Source organism: Oculina patagonica, chromosome 6, assembly GCF_052425735.1.
Source record: "Oculina patagonica isolate OP01 chromosome 6, crgOcupat, whole genome shotgun sequence".
In the NCBI taxonomy this organism is placed as follows: Eukaryota; Metazoa; Cnidaria; class Anthozoa; order Scleractinia; family Oculinidae; genus Oculina; species Oculina patagonica.
Window position 1 is genome coordinate 25,793,949 of NC_135763.1, and position 23,829 is coordinate 25,817,777.

General features: G+C 37.6%; 3 protein-coding genes and 1 pseudogene across 6 annotated transcripts in view; 1 reads left to right on the forward strand and 3 right to left on the reverse strand.

The window, feature by feature from the left end:
* The first annotated feature begins 2,641 nt into the window (after positions 1–2,641).
* Positions 2,642–23,829, forward strand: part of LOC144658247 (neuromedin-U receptor 2-like) — a 249,672-nt gene continuing 228,484 nt past the window's right edge. The window contains exons 1-2 of one of the 4 annotated variants that reach the window (XM_078518647.1): positions 2,642–2,658; positions 6,861–8,671. In XM_078518647.1, the coding sequence (XP_078374773.1) occupies positions 6,892–7,920 (1,029 nt within the window). In that variant the 5' untranslated portion in view covers positions 2,642–2,658; positions 6,861–6,891 and the 3' untranslated portion in view covers positions 7,921–8,671. Of the gene's footprint in view, positions 2,659–4,774; positions 4,800–6,839; positions 8,672–23,829 lie in introns of those variants that run through there. The other 3 variants (XM_078518646.1, XR_013571659.1, XR_013571658.1) reach the window with 3 other exon arrangements.
* On the reverse strand, positions 9,478–10,966 carry LOC144658229 (uncharacterized; annotated as a pseudogene).
* On the reverse strand, positions 12,409–16,344 carry LOC144656868 (uncharacterized). Its single transcript, XM_078517114.1, has 4 exons — positions 15,205–16,344; positions 14,891–14,950; positions 14,137–14,226; positions 12,409–13,339 (listed from the first exon to the last, which is right to left on the reverse strand). Exons 1-4 carry the CDS (start codon positions 16,273–16,275, stop codon positions 13,286–13,288), a joined length of 1,275 nt encoding a protein of 424 aa, XP_078373240.1. The 5' UTR covers positions 16,276–16,344; the 3' UTR covers positions 12,409–13,285.
* LOC144656869 (trace amine-associated receptor 7c-like) lies at positions 20,058–21,221 on the reverse strand. The gene has a single exon (XM_078517115.1). The coding sequence runs from the start codon at positions 21,166–21,168 to the stop codon at positions 20,191–20,193; it is 978 nt and encodes a 325-aa protein (XP_078373241.1). The 5' UTR covers positions 21,169–21,221; the 3' UTR covers positions 20,058–20,190.

Below are 23,829 nucleotides of genomic sequence, written 5' to 3' on the forward strand. Positions count from 1 at the left end.
CACCTTTAACAACATTTAATTGATAGTGAAAAGTTGGATAACCAACTTTAAACCACCTTTAATTTCACGTAAATCCCAATTTTCATGCTGTGTATCAGCATCTTGATTCATGACAATTGTTGCCCAAGTACAGCCTCCCTATTATGAAGTAAGAAGTGAAATAGATCGACCAAACTCTAGGGGAAAATGCGTGATGGTGTAGGCAGGCAAGTCCTTTTCCGAGAAAGCCAAAAACTGATTGGAGTTGGTCAATCGATCAAAAACTGCGGCAAATGGGACTACGATGGAACGAAAATGGAACTCGAGACGAGTGAAGGATAACTGTAGATGCCATATGATTAAAGCATAGCAGTGAAGAGGATAAGAGAACTTTCTGCAAATTAATTTAAATTGTTATTTGTAGTCAAATCATCTTACGGTGACTTTTACTGTGATAAATTATGAATAACGTCTTTCCTATAAGTATTGCGCTGATCACAACGTGACAGAATTAAGTACAGAAGTTTTGAGTTTGCACAAAGGCGTCCAGAGAGTGTAAGCACAGAGTCAAAATATTACAGGTACACTTGATATGTTTTAGTGAGATGCGGTAAACTTTTAGAATGGTCATTATCTTCTGATAAATCGTCTCTTTGTTTATTCGCAGTACGAAGAGTATTTTTCATAAAATACGAATAATGTATTTCAATCAAACAGGTTTTAAAGATAGATATTTTCTAGAAAGAGTGACATGAAACTTCGATATCCCCTCCCCGTAATAGTAAAGTAAAATCGAAGCTTTCTTAGCGTACACTCTCAGCTCTACAAACTGTGCAATAGTAATAATATATCCAGTAGTAAGCGGCCATTCCCGGTCGCGAACACTTTCAAAGCGTTCCATTTGGACCTTTCTTTCCTTTTTAAAATCCCATTAATAGAGAAGAACATTCTCTATTAATTTACAAGAAACGTGAAACTGCAAGGCTGATGGAACTGTGTTAAAAAAAATTAACTTTCGGACTCTTTAGTCCTCGTCATTACAGTATAATGCCACAGAGAACAAAATGTGCAGCCCACGCGAGTCAACTGATACAATCCTTGTAGTTTTAAGCATGCAGTAAACTTCAAACTGCTCTTCGTCACAACAATTTTGCAGTGCGTGCAATTGCAGTGCCGTATATGTTTATTTTGTCGTAAATTGAGGTCGGTAGTTGTTTTTGCATAAATAATTTCTAATGGAAGAAGTGGAAGCCCTCGAAAACGGCTAGCTATGCCTTATACGTCTGGCTGCGGACACCATTTGTGCTTCCGATGTATGGTCAGTCCGCTTACGATCGGATCTCCGGATCTTGTCGTTTTAATATTTTTGATCGCAAGTTTATCGTATTCGGCGTATTGTTTAATTGAATTCGCTTTTAAGAGAAGGTGTAGTCACTTGGTCTACATACAGCGTGCATACAATCTAAAGAAGAACGAATAAATAGGAAATTTTAGCCCTCGATCCTGTGTAAGCCAAGGTATATTTTTTTCTCTGTTAATTTTTCACAAGTAGCTACAGCTATTTAACATATACGTGTCATTCGCTACTGTCATTTTAAAACCTACAATACATCTAAATTATCAGTTGTTCATATTTAAATGTTATTTTCATAAGCATCACGAAAACGTGTTTGATAACAAGATCTTTATCTAATCAGTTACGTGGATAATTTAATTTCAAAGAATAAATATTCAGGTCTCATTTTCAGGCAACCAACCGGTTGGATTCAGAATTTATGAATACGCTTTTTTTCATTTCCTTAATACATTGCGTAATAAAATATTATCAAAAATATTAAATAATTTGAGCATAATGTCGGTGTGCCCTAGTTTCAAACAATGTAAGGGTATAATTTGCTTTTATGACAAGGCCAAAAAAATCATTTTTTTAAAGAGTTGACTCATAATTGGAAACTATCACAATATTCTGTTGGTCTTCTGAAATGAACGTGATTTAGAGCTGCAGGAACCGAATTATAGAAATTCAAATACAATCGCACAGAGAAATCTTTTTTGTCAGTGTACTAAGAATCCTGTAGGAAAAAGCTTAAACTGGCACTGAATCCGAAAAAAATTTAGTCAATGCAAAAATTAACAAGAGAAATAGACAGTCTGAGCTGACACTAATTGGCCGAAATTTTCAATTGTAATTTAGAAGTTGTGGAAGCAGTAAATGGCATTTGTACTGAGATTATCCTGCTTGAAGAAATGAATAGTACGTAAATTACTGGTGAGAAGATAAGAAATCATCTTCGGTAATGACACATTGATATCTTCATTACCAAATAATACAACTAGCACTAGTTAAAGAAATGTTTAAAGATGCTCCATACATATGCAGACTGTGAGTCAACATACAGGTGCCAGGTTTGTGATTAACAATAGGAGGAATTCTCTTCAGGTGCTGCTTCATGCATGAATGCATACATGTATAATTAACGAAAAATTAAACAAAGAAACCCGCCCGTCACTACAAGCAGAACTTGCAAATTTGCCAAATGTCTATATTAATCTCAGCAGTGCACTTTAACATATCAGTCAGGGAATCGAAAAGCTAAATTCGTTATCTCTTCCAAGCAATTTCTAGATTTTTATTAATCCGGCCTTGGACCATTTTAAAGCGGCAATCAGCCTTTCTAGGTAAGTATATTTCGTTTTAAAAATATGTTACATCGAATTTCTGAATTTCAGCCGTCTTCTCTAGTTGATTACTTTGAGACCAGAGAGGACGGCAGCTATTCAGATTACTCAGAGCTTTTGCTAGAAAATGTAAAATAGCACGGAATGTATCGCGTCCTATGTTCAGATATTTGTTGCTCTTCGTGCGCGTGGGCATAATGAGAATTGAGTGGGTAAGTAATGTTCACATGCCACTACAGTTTTTCAGACGGGTGATGATCGTGTTGCACGTTGTCAGCCTGAAGTTGTGAACATAGAATACATTGCCAGAAATTAATTCATACGTAAAAAAAGAGAAGATAATAAAGTTAAGTTGCCCGTGGTAGCAAAAACCACCAACAAACTTTCCCTTATTCGAAAATAAAAAGGCTGCGAGGAGCTGAACTTTCTTCACTTGGAATAAGTGTATTGTTTGCTGGCAGAAAAGAGAAACGACGTCTACTAGTCCCACATGCACAGTTAATGAGACTAAGCGGCAATGGCTTAAGGGTAAAGTAAACTATTATGTTGACTGCGTTGAGAAACATGTTAATGAACAAATGAATAATGATAACAATAAGTTGGTTAGTGCTACGAAACAACTTAGCAGCATGGTGGTTTCTTCCTCGTAGCTCAGTTAGCAAAGTAAATGGAAAATTTGATTTCAGAAAACGTGGGTTCAATCATTCTGAGGAAAAATAGTTACTTAACCTTTTTGTACTCTAATTTTTATTCACAGAAAGTTAATTTATACGTTTATCATTTTGTTTTGAATTTAAATTTAAGGCTGGTTTGTTTCTCGTTGGTTTACGTGTCATTAATTTTCCAAACTACGTAGAAACACTGACGGCGGAAGCCGATTCACTAGCAACTTCACTCAACCCACATGTCATTTCTTTCGCTAATATCACGAGTTGCTATTATGCTCTGTAAGTCAGTTGGTAGAGCAACGGTAGAGCGTAACTGGAGGTCATGAGCAGAACTTCAACCCACACCAGACATTTTCATATTCGTATGTCGTTCCATTCTTTTAATAAAGCACGGTTTACTTTGAAATGTACAAGAATGACGGTCATTCACCAGCACTGCGCATTACATTTATTTTATTGATATCACAAACTGTTAGAGACGTTGTTTCACTGACTTTTATTAGAAAAGGCGAACATGATTCAATTCTGCTTGTTAAAGGTACTGTGTATGGGGACAGAAATGCGAGTTATCACCACCTTCCTTACTACTTACTTTGTCAGTTGAATTTCGAATACGATCAATAAACCCGAAGGCAATTAGGCTTTAGGCAAGCTTCTCATTGTCATTCCTTTATATAAAAAAAAGCATCTTTCTAATTAAAATCTTAAAACATGCTATCCAGGAGGATGATTAATAATTAAAATACGAGAGAGGAGGCGTTATTCGGGGAGCAGGGATGGCGCAGTGGTGAGAGCGCTCGCCTCCCACCAATGTGGCCCGGGTTCGATTCCCGGACCCGGCGTCATATGTGGGTTGAGTTTTTTGTTGGTTCTCGTCCTTGCTCCGAGGGTTTTTCTCCGGGTTCTCCGGTTTTCCTCCCTCCACAAAAACCAACACCTCTAAATTCCAATTCGATCGGGAATCCGAGGGCCACAGGTTTGTCAGTCGAAAGACTGTTATGTGCAACCCTCGTAAAACAAACAACATAAAACAACAAAGTTGATTTATCATAGATTCCAGCATTCCATGTCCTTTATTATTTACGACCGTGTTTGAAAATTAAGACGCCTTCTATAGCTATCGTCTCAAAGTTGCAAACCCTCCTAAAAAGTCATCAAAAATCACACAGAAGCTGAGGCAGCCAATTGTGCTCTAGAGCCTGAGGGATCCTTATGCTATTTTATCACCAGAACTAAATAGAAACCACGTATTCGGAATCGCATCGCCTTCCGGGTGTTTATTTCTATTGTAATGACTTATTTATTATTTATGGTCGACTCTACTAAATAATTCACCGGCAGTAAGGTTTTGGCTTAAACCGTAGTTCTACAATTCAAAACCTGAAGGCGCTGCAACATCAAGCTGGATTGTCAAGAATCAAAAAAGCTAAAAGACGTGAATTGGCACCAGAAACTAGGCTCAAGGAATTACAGGTGCTTTAAAAATATCTTATTTTTTATTGAAGTAACTAAGGTAAGATTTTACGGTCACAGACACTAAACTAAAGTTCCGTAACTTAACGTATTTAAACTGTAATCTTATTGATTTTGAAGCACAGAGATTTCCTTTTCCTGAAATAATAAAACGCCGTCTAGAAAGTGACATATTTAGCAATTAACATTTATTTAAGCGTATACATTTGAAAACGAGCGTATATTAGTATAGTTAACAGCAATCGTGACACAATTGTTTAAATCCTACTTTCGTAGCTGTAATTACATGATTAGTAATTCTTGATGAGCAGAAGTCCAATCTTTCAAATGCTTATTCAATACTTTTAGGAAAGCAACCCAATATGTATTTATTCACTATCCATTCGGTTAGTTTTGTGTTAGTTCTAATGCTAATTTGTGCAAAGCCAGTTGGAACACTAAGATTCAGTGGGTTACAAAAACAATAATAACACTAAGCAAAATAAACAGTAAAGAAAGATGTTAGAGTAGATTAAAGTGAAGTGAGGAAGTATACAACTGAAATAAGCATTCATCACCGGTATTTTCTTGTTTGGAATGCGCGATTATTTGAGATCTTATAGTTGTTATCCTTGTTTACAATTCTGCGCAGCGCTCACGAAATAAATACAGAACTCCTCGTTTAGGCTTGGCTAAATCTATATATAATCACAGTGTGCTATGCGAAATAAACCAGCCTCTTTTCAAAAGGTCGAAAAAAGCATACATTTTCTCAAAAGTTATTCAACCATTTTTTCTAACTGGCGGAGTTCTTTTCCGACTGTTTTATGTCAATAATTTGTTTTCCCATGACACTTCATGCATTGCATTTGCCCTCACGAAATTGGCTTGTATTTGATTAACATTGGCGTTAACCAGTAAAGGATATCAGGGATCATACCCAAACGCATACAGGCGGCAGAAACTCACTAAAAGAGAAGGCGAACGTGATTCTCGCTTGTAGAAGGTATTGGAAGAATGAATGTTTTGTGAATAATATTAATTTTCACGGTTTGTCCTGTATTTTTCGTGCCAGTACTTCGGCCGGCAAAAAAAAAAAAAAAATGGCCGGCATTAACTATTGCCATTATGTCTCAAACCCTCCTAAGACGCCGTAAAAAAATCGCACATCACGCAAAATCTCAGGCAACCAATTACAATGCAAGGCCTAAGTGCAATCTTGGCGCCAGAGCGTAAAGGGTAATAGAAGGTGCTTATTCAAAATCTCATCGCCTTGCGGGTTTTTAAATCTGCTGTAGTGACTTACTTGTTTTACTTTGTTTTTAATATATAATTTACTGCTAACAGGTTTTAGCTTAAACCTTAAAACAACAATTTAATACAAAGTACTGCGTCATCAGGTAGATTGTCGAGAATTTGTAACGCAAAAATACGTCTACTGGCATCGGACAAAGAGAGAGCCAGGAAAAATACAGGTGCTTGATTACCTTTTTAAAATAATATACAGTGGACTGAATCTCAATAACTGACATGTTTAAGGCAATAACTCCGGTGAGATGCTAAAACTTTTTGTAGCTGTTTAGTGACCATTCATCCCTCCAGACATTTGATGAAAAGAACACTTAACGCTTTTATGGAGATTTATAACAGTAATTTTAAGAACAGAGTAGTGCATGCGAAGGAGAAAAAAAAGAGGGACGTTTATACTATGGACCAAAAAAAAAACGCATACAATCGACCAAACATGGTGTGACAGTGATGTGTTGGGAAACATGGTTTGAACGCTTACAATATTTTGTTCGAGATCCTGAAAATTGAAACTTATCACTTCCAGATTTAAATGAAAATTTGGAATGAGTGTTAACTACACGCACTTAATTGTTGTTGCTATACCAAGTACAACAACAATCTAAAAAAAATCTTATATCATCTCAAATTCTCAATAAACATGTTTGGTCTTTATTTGGCAAGCCGTTGTTCGTCATCCGTATTATTTGGGTTTTCTTCTCGTAGTCCTTACCGCTACTGTATAAATATCGTTTGTTTTAAATGTCAATTTGTCTTTGTTTTCATTTTCTGCAGGTTTTTGTAATTCACTTTGAAAGTAAGGAAAATGACGGCAGAGATAGTGATTACAAAAGTTATCCACTCAGTGCTGGTAGCAACAACGTTGGTAGGAAATCTTCTGGTTTGTCTTGCAGTCCTGCGGAACAAGATTTTACAGACGCCAGTGAACTACCTTCTTATGAATCTTGCCATTGCTGATTTGATGATTGTGATTTCTTTCACGCCAAGGCACATCCTAGAAGGACTTTACCATCATCCCCGAGGCTTAGTAGGAGAGATTTTATGTAAAACCATAACTTCAGACACATTTACTTGGGTTGGAGGTGTAGCTTCGGCGATAAGCCTGGTGGTAATGGCGTACGAGCGGTACACAGCTATTACTTCCCCGTTTGGAAGGCGATCGACTTTCAACTGCAGGAAATTGAAAATTGTGGTTGTGCTTTGCTGGGTTGTTGCTGAGCTCTTCAACATTCCATTATTTTATGTAAGACGTCTTAACAGGGAGCGTGGATTCTGCGAGAGCCATTGGCCAAGTGTTAGCCTTGCGCTAGGTAACAATTTCGCCTGGCTGATCTTGATTGGTATAATTCCGTTCTGCTTCATGGTTTTCTGCTACGGAAAGGTGATAAAACATTTACGGAGGGAGGTTGTACCTGGGCAACAATTATCAGTATCCGTGATGAAATCCAGAAAGAAAGTCACCAAAATGCTGATGACAGTAACTGCTATATACGGGGTCTGTTGGATTCCCAACTTAATTCTCTACGTTGTATGGTACTACGTTTTGGAAACAGATGTCATGTATACTATAAATAAGGTTTTCCTCGTTTTATTTTTAGTGAATTCGTGCGCTAATCCTATTGTGTATGCTCTGCAAAGTAGATTATTCAGAAGACACATGGCAAGTTATGTTATATGCTTATGCAAGAAACGGTCCAAAAATCGCGTTGATTTTTTTGTGATATTCACAACAGGGCGAGAGAACTCAGATTTATCTAACGTTATACTCACTCGTTTTGTACACCGAGGGAGCAAGGTAAGGGGGTTATCATTTTCCAACTTAGGAGTATTATAAGTAGCACTGTTCTCTAGAAGAGGCAGAACTATTCTCTTGTTGAATCATAATATTTAAGTACAATCGGTAGGTATCATATAGCAACAGTATCCTTGAGCCAATTGTAGGTGATTTAATACTTTCAACAGAGGTGAGATTTCAACAAAAGTGTGCATTATGATAGCAGTTTCCATTGCCTATTATAAAAAAAAACGATTATATTAGTTTTAAGTTACCTGTCCCTCAAAATAAACAATAGATCACAAACCCATTAAGTTTGGGAGAAAAATTTATAAATTAGTTTCAATGGTAGCGTGGTACAGAATTTTGCGACCTTTCGTAACAACCCGGTTTTAAGGACTACCTCAAAACGAAGTCCATAATTCTCGAGGTCAGCCTACTAGAGTTCACACTGCTGTATATGCAAACCTTAAAAATTTAATTTACTTTATATATTATAAAATATATATTTTAATTTTTTCCAATCCTAATTCCCATTAACTACCCACTATCTTATGGTCCATATACAAGCAATCTGTAAAGAAACAGCAAACCAGAAACTCAAAATATATATTACTTGCTAAATACGCCTGTCAATCGCAGGCTGCTCATCATGGCATAATTATTAAACTTGCCGAAGCTTGCTACTTGTTCCTGCTGAGATAATTGTCTCACTGATATCTGTAACTGTGTTAGGCCGAATGCATTTCACCATACACTGTATCTAAGTTTCATGTATCTTCTTTATCGTCAATTTTCTTCCATATGCATAACACAGCACATGGCCCAGACCATAATACTTAGAACACTGTTATCCAGTCCCCGAGGACCAGGAGCGGAAAATAACCAAAACATAACTGATACGTTTTGTAACTAACAGACATGTAGATGTCAAAACACTCGAGACGTAAAGTGGACTAAAACCTTTCGTCGACATGCCTATATTCAGATTGTGTTTTTAGCTGTTTACTTAATCCCTGTCCGCATCAATTTTTTTTGTTAGTCGTTTAGCTCAAGTTGCACGTGTGAACAAAAATAAATGAAAATGGAACTTAATTTTTTCATTTAAATGTTCCGAGCTGCACATGCGCACTGTGTTGTTTTGCATTGTTTCTAGAAATGTGGGTTCAGTGGCTCAAAAGGCGGACAATATAATCCAGTAGATAGCATAGTTGGTTTTGTTGACATTTGCCTCGCACTGGAGAGCAATTAATCTGGCGGAAAGCGTTTTATCCACCATTTGAACTTCCAGCTTTGTTTGATCTTTTCTCGTGCTTGCTTTTCGTTTGTCTTGCAAAACTGGCAACCCACACTTGCGAACCAGGCAACCCACGACTATAACTTTTTTTGTAATGAGCCATCCGCCAGTGTCGTTGCGTTATTCATCCTTCTCAGCGAATATAAGTTTAAGTCCATTTCAGGTCGTAGTGATAATTACATATGACCTTGAAGTGCTTTTAACAATACCATATTTAAAATTAGGATCTACCGAGTTAAATGGCCATGAAACAAAAATAAAACGACAACATGGACGATGAAGACAACGCTTTATTTTTATAGTTCCATTTCACACAATTTAATCGTCGGTCATCTTGTCTAAACTAAATGTGCAAATACAAAGGTGATAAATAATTATATGCCGATCTACAAACATGCAACAGTAAACGAATAGTCAGTAAAGTTGTCATCAAATAAAGTAACCAATGGCATGACAGGACTATCCTCTGTTGGCAATGCAATCGGAACTATTTTTGACATAGGTTATGAACGTTTATTCGTTTGTCTCACGATAGGATCACTTTGAGATGTTGATCGCGACGTTTCGACTGCAATACTGCTAGTCTTCATCAGGCGATGAGGTCGATTGTTTACGCGTCGCTATTTATGCACGTTGGTTCGCTGTGATTGGTGCATTTCGATCCTCATTATTATTCCGACTAACAGATGGTGTTCCCTCATCGGTCCGCTTTGTAGTTGAACGGCTGTTATGCTTTCTGATCGTAGGTATCCATGCTTCAGGAATTTCAATTCCGCTATCTCTAATAACATCAATAGAGAAGCACAACAGCGGGATGTAAATGGAAAATATTTCAAGTAGGAGAGGGGAAAACATCTTTTCAGCCAGCTCAACTGATTCACACAGTTTAAGGTGTTCTTCCTTTAAAGCTTTAGGCCTATTAAGTCCAGGGAAGTTGAATTTTGAAATGACGAAACTCTTTTACAAAAACAGTCAAACTGCCGTTCAAGAATCAAGCAAGTTAAACAGAAAAATAGGTTTGGAAGCAACCATACGCCTATACTACTAAACTGTATTAGTAAAATACAATCTTTAAAACCGTGACACTCATTCCAAGGTTTATAAGTTGCGATGTTCATTTCCGGAATTAGTATTAAGACTGCTAACATAATTCCCGTTGACTTTAGCAAAATAAAAATGGTTAGTGCTATTCCTTTTCTAGAATGGGACCTCAAGTTTTCCAAATCAACTCTTCTTTCACTTAAATTTTGAAGAAATTTTTGAAAACGTGATTGTTTCCTCTCGGCAAGGCAAGTTGTCGCGACTAGTGACGTTATAAAACTGTACCACATAGTAACAGTTGTCATCGTGTAAAAGTTATGAAGAACAGAAGACCCTTCCACGCAAAGGCTTACAAGACCCATGACAAAACTTACCATGCAGAGACACGCCACAATCACACAGCAATAAATTTGCGAAATGGAAACCTTTCTCCTATTGTCAGTGGCGGGCGCATTTTGGCCCAGTTTTTTAATGACGTTTCTCCGAAATACATTCCACACAACTTCATTAATATCAATACTGGTCTGTAAATCGCCTCCACTGCCTCTAACTGTTTTTCCTTCTCATGAAAACTGTTTTGGGCCGTGTCTTGCAAAACTAATGGTGGATTTTCATGCTCCTCTTGGACAATGTTGTGTCCCTCGTGTACGTGCGTTTCCACGGGTGTCACTCGAGAATGCATCTTTTTAACTATTGGACGAAACTGAGGGATCGTAGCTAGATCGAATTTATATAAACTGTTCGCGGAGCTTTAAACTTGCTCTGATGGTAATTATGAATTCACTATTTGCTTTTGTTCTATTTTCCGCTTCAGTATATGATAATTATCAGTGGGGGCGAAATTTTAACAACATCGCAGCATATTCTTCTTCTCGGGTATTGCGAATCGACTTGATTAATATAGTGTTTATAACTGTACCTTTGGTGTACTGTAAAAGAAAAACACAACAGGATTTCCTCCCTTCATTTTCTGTCACCGTTTGAAATTTGTAAGACAAAATATAGTTAAAGAAAAGAAATTTGTTGAAATAACTATGGGAAGTTCATTATTCTCGAGTTTTATTATTTTTCCTTTTGTGAGATACGAGCAGGTGTTTCCTATTGTATTTATACAAGAAATGACATCTTCCTGTGAAGTACATCTTATTAATTCTTTCCATTGTTGCCTTTAACTTTTTTTTTCATATGTTCAGTAGCACCATACAGTTTGATAAAACTGTTCGAAGTGTGACATATATAGGTTCTTATCTATGTCACACTTTTGAAGTTATATTTCAACTTTATGGTGCAGTTTGTATGGTGCGACTGCTCATATAAAAACAAAAAAAACATAAAGGCAACGTTGAATAAATTGTACTGCTATTAGGATGAAATGTATAAAATACAAAAAAAAAAACGATCTCATGGCGGACAAGGAATAAACACCCCACCTGAAATAAACATTAATGTTTTTCATTAGGAATACTAAAATGTGTTGCACAGTACTTCAATATTAAAATACGTCTCGTGCTGCGAGTTTATTATTTTTAGTTCTTCCATCAGATGTACTATAATTAAAAAATTCTTAGTCCAACACAGCACCAGGATCTACCGAGTGAAATGGCCATGAAACATAAATAAAACGACAACATGGACGATGAAGACAACGCTTTATTTATATAGTTCCATTTCACGCAATTTAACCGTCGGTCATCTTGTCTAAACTAAATGTGCAAATACAAAGGTGATAAATAATTATATGCCGATCTACAAACATGCAACAGTAAACGAATAGTCAGTAAAGTTGTCATCAAATAAAGTAACCAATGGCATGACAGGACTATCTTCTGTTGGAAATGCAATCGGAACTATTTTTGACATCATTCTTATACCATGCATGAGCGATATATTTGTAGGTCTCGGCTGTCTAGTCTATATTAACCCTCGGACGTACAAGGGGGGGGGGGGTGGATGCCACCCCCCCATAAGGTTTTTTCCAAATTTTGAGAAAACGATTTACTCTACAGTACTGAAACTTTCAGTAGCTGTTCATTCATTCTTTGCCGAAATTTTGATATGTCAACCATGTGTCCATGATATTTGACGTTGCCATGGTAACGTCATAAATACAGGCAGGTCTTGCCAAAAATCGTCATTTTTAACATTTTTCTTTATTTTTTCCAGTTCTTTTAAACAGATTTGCAAGATTTGTTTATTTTAACATTCCATAAGCATTCTGACTTGATTTTGCATCAATTTCCGTTATTTTTTGACTTTCTAAGAAAATGTTGAAATCCAAGATGGCGGATCCAAGATGGCGGCTCTAATGACGTCACAGCCAATTAAAATTATGCCATCTTGTAGAGTAAGCTATGGGCTTTCTTCTGAGAGCAAAATAATTTCGCTACGCCTTAATATAACGAAAACTCCTGGGAGGGGTTCCATCCAGCCCCCCCCCCCCTTGTACGATGGTGGGGGTATGAGTTTGCTTGTACGTCCGAGGGTTAAATCAATATTCCTATTACATTGCGGAATTATGGCAATCGCTAATATAGTATATAATTATATCGAGACATTGCTGCAATAATTTATATACAATGTGGTGTAACATGTATCTACATGCACAATATCGTAAATTCAAGGAACTTAAACAATCAAATATTTAATTAAATGGACAATAGTGCTTATTTGAATTAATATATTGCATGCTGGAAATGGTCAGTTGGAAAAAAAATACATCATTGACATTCCTTAACGGGTACATTCCTGGCCATTAGAGCCAGTAGCTAAGGCTAACTCTTTATTAACAGTTTATCTATTTGAACACATATAAAGTAAATGCCAGTTAACGGTACTTAAATTTGCAACGTTGTGTCTTTCTTGTTATTGTCAAATACTTACTAAATAAAGATCACATGTATTAATATTTACATTAATATTTTTATACACTTGAGTATAATTATTGTAACTTGAGTTTAGATTGCGTTTTTACACAGATTTCTCAGGTCGCTGTATAGACTTAAATTCGAGTTTACTGACACATATATATCAGTAAACATCCTGGTTTTCATAATACTTTGTTTCCCGTGCTTAATGAGCATTCTGTTACTATTTTGGAAGTGTCAGAATAACAGCAAAATAAGATACGAGGACCCCAACAATCTGAGAAGAAAAAAAAAATCATTACAATAATCAAAATTAATTGAGTTCTTGTTTCATTACGTTAATCATGCAAAAAAAAAATCCCCGCCACCGAACTGCCAGTGGCCTCATAGCTGAATGAAACAGGTATCAGAAAAACATTCGTAGAGTTCGAGTTCTAAGAATTGTTTTCTGTTGTTTCTTTTCTACGTTTACAAGCTTGGTATTTTTTCATTTGGTTATACGAAAATGTTCACACTCTTATTCATATAAGGGAGTGAGAATGTTGGGGTGGGATTCCCTCGAGGTTTTATAAACTTCAGTATCTGTTCATTTATCCCTTCCCGCAATTGTGATCTCAACTGTGCATCCGTGCACGATTGCATCCACTTTTTGACATGCAGGTCAAGCCAAATATCGATTTCTGACCTAATTCTCCACAGTTTTTTGTGTAAAATTGCATAATTTATATTTTTAGAAACACCATTTTTTTCGTTTTGTAGAGTAATTTCTTGGCATCCTTCTTGGTGCACATTATTGTTTTGTTTCCATGGGACCCCCCCCCCAACCTCTTCTACCATAACGGGGGGGGGGGGGTGGAGTGTGCGTCCGATGTTTAAACACTTTCTTCCATACGCTACCGCCATTTGGACGTGATACGAAAATAGACAAAACAGCTTAACGAACACTGTTCAGTAGATCACGTTAAGCAAGTCGCCCAACATTATGATCCAATTCTTAGAATTCACTGCTGGATATAAAAGGAGGAGACCAATTTTTGAACGTTTCTTGATTCTTGGACATAAACACATGCATACCGTTAATGACAGTGATTTGGTGATGACTACCAGTCCTCCAATTGACAAACCTTTCTGTTCTCCGTTCAGGTAAAACAGAAACAGCAGCAACTGTTGAATAAGAAATTAATAAGTAGTGAAGGCAATTCTCTTCTGTTTTCTATTGCGTGTGGTGTATACTGGCTTCTAACATGAACATGTTGTAAATTCGTATATATCTCGACAAATTCACAGAAACATGGCCGGAGGATGGTATCTAGACCTTGCCCAGGAACTGGGCTATGCGCTGGCACCTACCTTGGGAGTAGCCGTCAAAGCTACGCGGGGACGGGGGGGGGGGGGAATTGATTTGGGTGGGGTGTCATTATTGGACTGCTGGACCGAGCTACCCTTCTTAATGCCTTGTATGGACTGTGAATATTTTGCATGACACTGCTTGTAGGTTTCTTGTAGAGAAGGCACCTTGCCGGTATGACAGGTTTCAGCTGGGCTAATGACGTGACAATCTCTGGCCCGGGATGGAGGTCGGGGACTTGTAGTAGTTAAGTGAACTGGCGCAAGGTTCTTGGAAAATCGCTCAGATTTAACATATGGTCAATGAATGGCTCTTGAATTGCAAGTTTTAATTATGTTCATTTAGGTTTTATATCTCGGTTGCCTTTGATGACATTAAAGACAAGTTATGGCTTTTCTTTTAGGGGTGAGGGGGGGGGGGGGTGAGGGAGTTTTATCTGGCGGAGGATAGACGGACAGAGAGAGAGACACACAATCATACCTTTCCTTCGTCGCTGTCAGAGACGTTCATAGTTTGCAGAATACTTTGAACACTGTAGATCTTAAAGAAAAAATATTAATATTAACTTCTGAAGAGTGAGAGCAGATGAAACGATTTCCAATGTTACCACGATACCTTGCTCAGGGTGGAAAATTCATGTGAAAACTGTAGTCATGATGCTAGACTCTCCAGAAGGGTGTCAAGTTTACATAGAACCATTACATATTAATAATCGACAGCAATATTATTATGAGAAAAAAAAAAAGGATCCAAATATTTTATTATTATTATTATTATTATTTTTTTTTTTTTACCTTGTCGTTAACCCTTGATCCAAATACGGTAATAATACATAACATTCCCAGTGAGCCTAGCAGCCAGTATACAGCACACGCAATGGAAAACAGAAGAGCATTGTCTTCACTACTTGGAGGTGGGTTAACAGCAGTGTAAAAATTGAAGCACAACAGCGGGATGTAAATGGAAAATATTTCAAGTAGGAGAGGGGAAAACATCTTTTCAGCCAGCTCAACTGATTCACACAGTTTAAGGTGTTCTTCCTTTAGGCCTCTTAAGTCTAGGAAAGTTGAATTTTGAAATGACGAAACTCTTTTACAAAAACAGTCAAACTGCCGTTCAAGAATCAAGCAAGTTAAACAGAAAAATAGGTTTGGAAGCAACCATACGCCTATACTACTAAACTGTATTAGTAAAATACAATCTTTAAAACCGTGCCACTCATTCCAAGGTTTATAAGTTGCGATGTTCATTTCCGGAATTAGTATTAAGACTGCTAACATAATTCCCGTTGACGTTAGCAAAATGAAAATGGTTAGTGCTATTCCTTTTCTAGAATAGGTCCTCAAGTTTTCCAAATCAACTCTTCTTTCACTTAAATTTTGAAGAAATTTTTTAAAACGTGATTGTTTCCTCTCTGTCAATGGCAGTACGGCAAGGCAAGTTGTCGCGACTAGTGACGTTATAAAATACCACATAGTAACAGTTGTCATCGTGTAAAAGTTATGAAGAACAGAAAACCCTTCCACGCAAAGGCTTACAAGACCGATGACAAAACTAAACCAGAGACACGTCACAATCACACAGCAATAAATTTGTGAAATGGAAACCTTTCTCCTATTGTCAGTGGCAGGCACATTTTGGCCCAGTTTTTTTAATGACGTTTCTCCGAAGTACACTCCACACAACTTCATTAATATCAATACTGGTCTGTATATCGCCTCCACTGCCTCTAACTGTTTTTCCTTCTCATTAAAACTGTTTTGGGCCGTGTCTTGCAAAACTAATGGTGGATTTTCATGCTCCTCTTGGACGATGTTGTGTCCCTCGTGTACGTGAGTTTCCAAGGATGTCACTCGAGAATGCATTTTTTTAACAATTGGACGAAACTGAGGGATCGTAGCTAGATCGAATTTATATAAACTGTTCGCGGAGCTTCAAACTTGCTCTGATGGTAATTATGCATTCACTATTTGCTTTTGTTCTATTTTCCGCTTCAGTATATGATAATTATCAGTGGGGGCGAAATTTTAACAACATCGCAGCATATTCTTCTTCTCGGGTATTGTGAATCAACTTGATTAATATAGTGTTAATAACTGTACCTTTGGTGTACTGTAAAAGAAAAACACAACAGGGTTTCCTCCCTTTATTTTCTCCGTATGAAATTTTTTAGACAAATATAGTTAAAGAAAATCAACCTGTCGAAAAATCTATGGGAAGTTCATTATTCTCGAGTTTTATTATTTTTCCTTTTGTGAGACTCGAGCAGATATTTCCTATTGTATTTATACAAGAAATGACATCTTCCAGTGAAGTATATTTTATAATTTCTATCCATCGTTGTCTTTAATTTTTTATTTTTCATATTTGCAGTAGCACTATACAGTTTGATAAAACTGTTCAAAGCGTGACATAGGTTCTTATCTATGCCACACTTTGAAGTTTTATTTCAACTGTTTGGTGCGACTGCACATATAAAAACAAAAACATAAAGGCAACGTTAAATAATTTGTGCTGCTATTGGGATGAAATGTATAAACTAGAAAAAGCGATGTCATGGCGAACAAGAAAGAAACACCACACCGAAAATAAACATTAATGTTTTTCATAAGGAATACAAAAATGTGTTGCACAGTACTTCAATATTAAAATACGTCTCGTGCTGCGAGTTTATTATTTTTAGTTCTTCCATCAGATGTACTATAATTAAAAAATTCTTAGTCCAACACAGCACCAGAATGAAAAGGTTTCTTAATTAATTTTGTGACTCTACATTGAAAAAGAGAACCTTTTTATTTGCTATCAACGTCCGAAATAAAAAATAAACTAATTCAGTGAATATGCCTTTATATATATAGGAAAGCATTTACAAAAACAACATGAAGCAATTTCAAATATTTATTTTGTCTATCAACATAGTACAGTGTTCGTTAAAAATCCTCATCGTGTTTCCTATGTGATTTTATACAGCTTACAATAGTTCTAGACTAAGTAGCCGCCAAAAGTCTTTGAAGCTCTTTGTATAATACCTCCAACTGGCAAAATACGTTTTGATGTGATAAGTCCTATTTACAATCTGAATCATCTCACCCCACCCCACCCCACTCCCAATAATGAAATACTGTCGCTAGGTTGCTAGATGAAACTCATCTTTATGCTAGTGGTGGGGATGGAAAGGGACAGAACATACCGTTTTGTAGGCTAAAAATTCGTATCTCAAAGCCCTTGACGAGGATTATGTATGAACACATCATACCAAGTTTAGAGAGCAGTCGCATGGTTACAGGGATTCTAATGTCTTGAAAAGTCGCAAAACTGATGTTTGCGGCCAAAAACACAGAAAAAAGTGAACTTCACTGATATGTAATACAAAAACGATATAAATAGAAGTGATAACTAAAGAAGAATTCAATCATCAACAACAATATAATAATAATCATCATCATCATAATCGTCTTTGGCGCCGTTGCCGTCGCCGTCGCCGTCACCGTCATCGTCAAGTCCATCGTGATCGTCAACCATCCTTTGGTTTCCTACGTGGCACACAGTGTCTCAGTGATTCTTCGCCACTTTCTCCGGTGGACAGCTGCATAGCACGCCTTCTCCTAACTTCTCCACTTTTTTCAATTCATTTCGTTTTCAGCCAGTCTACGTCAAGTTGTTTTTGGTCTTCCACTGACATATAGCCTTTACAAAATCGATAAACTTCAGGTATAGAGGTGTATTGCAATCGTAGCATTGATGATTTTGTTTCGTAGGATACGTATCTAGCTCGTGTAACTTTCCCCATTATGAAAAGCTGCTTTCTCCCTACGAAGATGCCCATCCGCAGCCACTCCGATTATTTCTATTATGATGGTGCACAAAACTTTGCTTGCCATTTGCTTTATTGGATACCTGTAACTGGTCACCTACGCAACTAGCAAGTCAAACAAGTTCACTTGAAAGGGTTCTTTCTTCCTGTGTTCCTAATGTTTGTACAACCGATTGAGTTTCCTTAGACTTTGTTCAAAATTGTTATTGTTACGACGATTATTCAATTGGTAACTGGACCTTGTGTCGAACAATTAATGGAGTAATCATGCTCGTAATTTTAAATCGGCCCCGTGCCGCGCGCTCGGCCGATATTGAAATTAATCGCCCTGTTACTCCCTGCATTGTACTCCACTCAGTGCAATTGCTATTACAAACAATTTAATGATATATATATTTTTTCTCATTTGAACCATGTGTTTTGCACTACCAGGGTCGTTAAGATCACTTATTAAAGGCAAATGCACTGTGAAAATTAAACGCAGATAATTAAATTTCGAAAACAACTTTCTCACATAACTATGTTACACCTTGCAAGCATAACTCTGAACTTAAGTTTCTATCACGTCCAATAAAAACAAAATTTTTAATTCTGGATCAGATATCACATAGCCCCTTCCCTAGGGGAGGTAACCTGCGATCAGGCGTTATTTTTCTCGCGGCGGAGGGGTCAACGGAAAAATAAACGCCTGATACAATTACTTGTCGAGTCGTCTGTAAAAAGTCCAGAATCTGGACTTTTTTCTGATTGGTCAGGAAACAAAAGGCAACATTAGAACTCTATCCTGATTGGCTAATTGAGTTCAAGTCTAATTTCCGGTCCAAAAATATCGCGCGTAGATGATTGTTATCATGGCGGGTGTTGAGCGGAATGAAGCGAGTTCTTCTAGCTTTTAGAAAATCTCTCAAGGGTTTTGTTCACAAAACATTTAAAGACGAACAAAGGGAGTGTCTTCGACGAATAGTTTGTGAAAGAAAAGATGTTTTGGCGGTGCTTCCGACAGGATTCGGCAAGAGCGTGATCTACCACCAATGGTGTCGAAAGTATTACATCACACCACCAAAGACGCCAGACGATCGTGCCAGTGACGAAAACTACGACCTTGAAATGTCTGACCTGAGCCTTACACAAAATCAGCCTTCGCAGAAAACAAATTTTAAAAACCATCCGAACAGCTCGTTCAAAAAGGATAATTCAAACACATGTTTGTGAGAGTAAAAATATAATTTGAAGGCGCTAATCACGCTTATCTTATGGCATCGCCGACATTCTCGACGACGTTGACAGATTAAGGCTGGTTCTCATATGATCGCCCCGATCGTCTCTGTCGCTTCTGTCGTTTGCAAAGTCTGAGGTGATTGGATCAAGCAAACTTTTTGAAGCGACAGAAGCGACAGCGACGATCGGGACGATCATATGAGAACCAGGCTTTAGGGGGCGGCAGACGACTTGACAAGTAATTGTATCAGGCTTTCCTTTTTTCGCCTTCCCTCCGCCGCGAAAAAAGAAAGCCTGATCGCAGGTTATAGGGGAGGACCCTTATGTCACGGTTTAAAACTTAGGTTTATTTTTTATTTAATATCCTTAGGTTAGGTTAACTTTACTTACAGCTTTGAGGGACCCAAAATGCTGACAGTTATCGTGAATGTCCGTGTTCAAGTGATTCATACAACGAATGAGTTTTCTTCTTAAAGGTGCCATCCCAAATACCCATCTTAATGCCACCTGATACGTAACAAAATTACCTTGGGATTTCCTTAGTTATAATCGCTCAATTCATGACAGAGGAACACATATCATTATCTGGTATTTTTTATTGCCGTGATTGTACCGTCGTTGTTACAAGTATTATAAAAGGTTATTAACACATAGTTTCTTTTTTTCTTATCTCAACAAATTCTTTCCACCCTGCCATTCAAGAGTACTAAATAATACTCCTATCATCGTGCCACTGAAAAGGATTAGTCTAAAAATTACTGTCGCCATCGTGGCTTACGACAGTTATAAGTTCAAGGCCTCGGTTTTGTCTGTTCAATTTAATTCCAATCGGACGGACTGCATTTCTTTTCTTGAATCTCAAGCACTCTCTTAACGATCGCCGAAATTTGGGCACCCTCCAAGCGTACATAAAGGGATTCATTAGCGAAGACAAATACAGAAAAATGTGAGAGATAAAGTCAAAGTTTCTGTACGACATCGTCTCTAGACATTTGCAGAAAGTTAAAAGCTGGATTTTAAAATAAAAGGGCAGAAACGAAGCGCAAAATAAGATCAAGATTGTTAAGGATGTCCATGCCATTTTCCGCTCTCTCTCAAGAGTATGACGGAGAGTCATCGTCGTAGTCGATGTTGTCAATCTCACGAGCTCAGATCGTCGTTCAGATAGCGAGCGAAAAACTCGAAAATAAACAATCATCAACACGACTACGGGGATCGTGAAATGTGTATGAGAGAAAGCTAATAGAAACAGTGCCCAATTTTGTCCTACAAATGGGTACAATGCAGGCAGTGCCAGCGCGAGTGGCCAGCTAAGAAGAATGTATATCACAGCGCGACGACCCGTTACTCTTTCGCTGTAGTGTAAAGGATCCGTAACTGCCAGGTAACGGTCAAACGCCATTGCTATAACTGTCCAAATCCCACTGATCAGTGTTGCTCCCCCACCGATGTTAATTGCAATGTTTATCCAGTTTGGCTCAGTGTTGTCTACGTACAGAAAGTATTCAACCAAAGCCCGGCCATAACCGATTAAGAGTCCTACTAAGAGGTCACTGAAAGCCAAGTTTGCGATGAAATACGTTGTGGGAGTGCGGAGACATCGAAGAGGATCGAATACAATGGTCGTGAGCAGAAGGAGATTTCCACAAACGGTGAGAGTGGCTAAGATAAAGTCGAGAATTGACAAGGAAAGAAGAAAAGTAGGGCTAAACATCTTGTTAGACATCAGTTAAGCTCACACGAGGAGTGAAAATACAGCTTTCTGCGGTCAGCAACTCGATATTAGATATTCTGTCTGAGACATGGTCGTTTTGCATTCAAATTAAGTCGATTAGTTCACAAAACAAACATCGCAAGTTAACTTCCGTTTATCTCGATGACCGCTCAATTGCGCAACAGTCGTTATCCAATGCAGTCGAGCGTTTGCTATCGACCGCAATAGGATCTAAAAAAAAAATGAAAAGAAGTATAGAGCAATTCTTCTGCGCTATTCACTTCATTAACGTGCTGAGAGCTGTATCTGTTTGACCCTAACGAATTTTCGCCAGTTCGGCTGGTAATCGCAAATAATAACTTGTTTATTTTAGTTTTAATTAAATGTCAATACCTGGGTCCTTCTGCTTCTCCCTTATTTTTAATTTACACTCATTTGTGTATATTTACTCCGGAGACGACTTGTTTCCTTTGGCAAGTGGGAAAAGGCAATCTGTTTTCCTAACAGCCATTAAACAGGAAAACTTAGCATCATGGGCACGTTGCATAAACAAACATGTTAACAATGACCCTGGACTAGTGCTGCCAGCGTCACACGGTAAATAACTCAATTTACTTCGCTGAAAGTCACCTGGCGTTAGCAGTTAAGTCACGTTGAAAGCTTATGGGGATGGTAATAACTATTCGTTTCTTAAATTCCTGCCGCCATGTTTACATTCTACTTAATCCAATCTCACGACACCAACATCTGTTTGAACTGGGTAGTGATCCCGCAAATGTTTTCACTAATTCTCCCTACATGATATTTTTTTTTCTTTTTTCAAGATCTAGCGTCCAAGAAATTCTGACGCTCTCTTATACAAAACAGCAAATGTTTGCTGTTCTCCTGAGACAGCTTCCATTAAACATGCAACCCCCTGTTCTTAATGTTAAGAGTTCCATGACTGCGATAAGTCGAAGTTCAATGATAGTCCTATCAAAAAGAAGCTGACATTAGGTCCACTTCATTGAGAGGGCACTGAAGGGGGAGTATAAAATCCCATTTTCAGCCCAATATTCGCTCAAATTCCATTTCCCTTCTATTGTTTCCCGATTTTCTAAATACCATTTCCAGTTCTACTGTTTATTTGTTTGTTATTCCCAGTCCCAGTGATCCAAATCCCATCCCAGTGAAATTTTAATTTGGCCAAATCCTAATTCCGCTCTTACCCTTTCAGGCCTTTCTACTAAGAAATCTATTTTTCTTTTCCTTTCTTCTCTTTCTCGTCTGCTCCTCTTCCATATGGTACACTAAGCGCCTAAGTCGAATTGATTATAATAATTATGGACTTCGCTGAGCTCTTGTAAAAAATATGTCACGGATTTTACCGGATTTTTGAACAACCAAAATTTATATTTCTGTCGCATGAAACCTAGAAATAATAGTCCATTTTTATTACAAATTGCTATATTAGAGCACTGAAACTGTTAACTAGCATTATTGGCTGCGGATGGCGCGGATGGAAACGGATTGCAATTTGAAAACGTTAGGTAAACGTTTTCAAATTGTTTCCGCGCGTCTTCAAAAAATCGATATTTATAGCCGTAGCTTGATTTCTATTTACAAATTAAGGTTATATCTTCCTTTAGATGTTCAAAGATATTGTTTTTTATGGGTTAGGTTGCCTTCCACTAATTTTAGAACAGTTTAGACCAAAAATCTGCGAAATCTCCGTGACATAGTCCCTTTAACATTTTGTTCATATTTTTACAGAAAGGCTTTCAATAACACGAAAACAAAAAATTGACAACAAAGTAATGGAATTCTTGGATTGGACAGATCTGTCAGTTTATTCATGACGAAATGATCACTCCAACAATCTGAAAACAGACGAAAAACAACAATTTTATGATCAAGATTAAATGAGCTAACAAAAAGAAGTAGATGATAAAAACTAAGATACATTTTTCACGAAATGCATCAAAATGTATTTAAATTATTTTAGATAAGAAACGAGGTAAGAGGGATCCAGCATTGTGTCGTAAACGTTATAACAGCTAACATCAGAATTTCCCCTTTTGTCGTTATATAAATTTTATAGTAAAATTGAGAGGTTCTGAACGTGTACAGTCGAAGCTCTCTTAACGGACACTCTCGTAAGCGGACAGCTCTACTTACGGCCGCCTTGTTTGAAACCCCGTTTTAACTCCCATACAAACTCTGTATTTTTACATTCTCGTAAGCGGACATTCCCGTAAGCGGCCGCGGACACTTTCCGAGATTACGACTAAGACTTTTTCTTTGTTTTTAAGCTCCCGTAAGCGGACACCTCAAAGAAAATCCTATTAACAACCTCTGCATCTTGAGTTTATCAATCAACTTCACATCGCCGTTCGTCAAAATGATTTTAAAGTAATTATAGTGCCATATTTCAGTGCTTGTTTTGTCGTCATCCACGTCCGTCCGGTTATTGTTAGCATGGCAAGATCCCTTAAGCGGCCATTTATCCCCTACACCTCTAGTGGCCCCTTACGAAAACCATTCTCGTAAGCGGCCAGCTCCAGTTACGGACACTTTTTTCGCGTCCCCAGGGTGTCCGCTTACGAGAGCTTCGACTGTATTCGTTTTTCTGATGGATTTATCTGAGAATCGTACAGCTAGGAAAATTCTTGCCATATGGTTGGTTATCGAGGC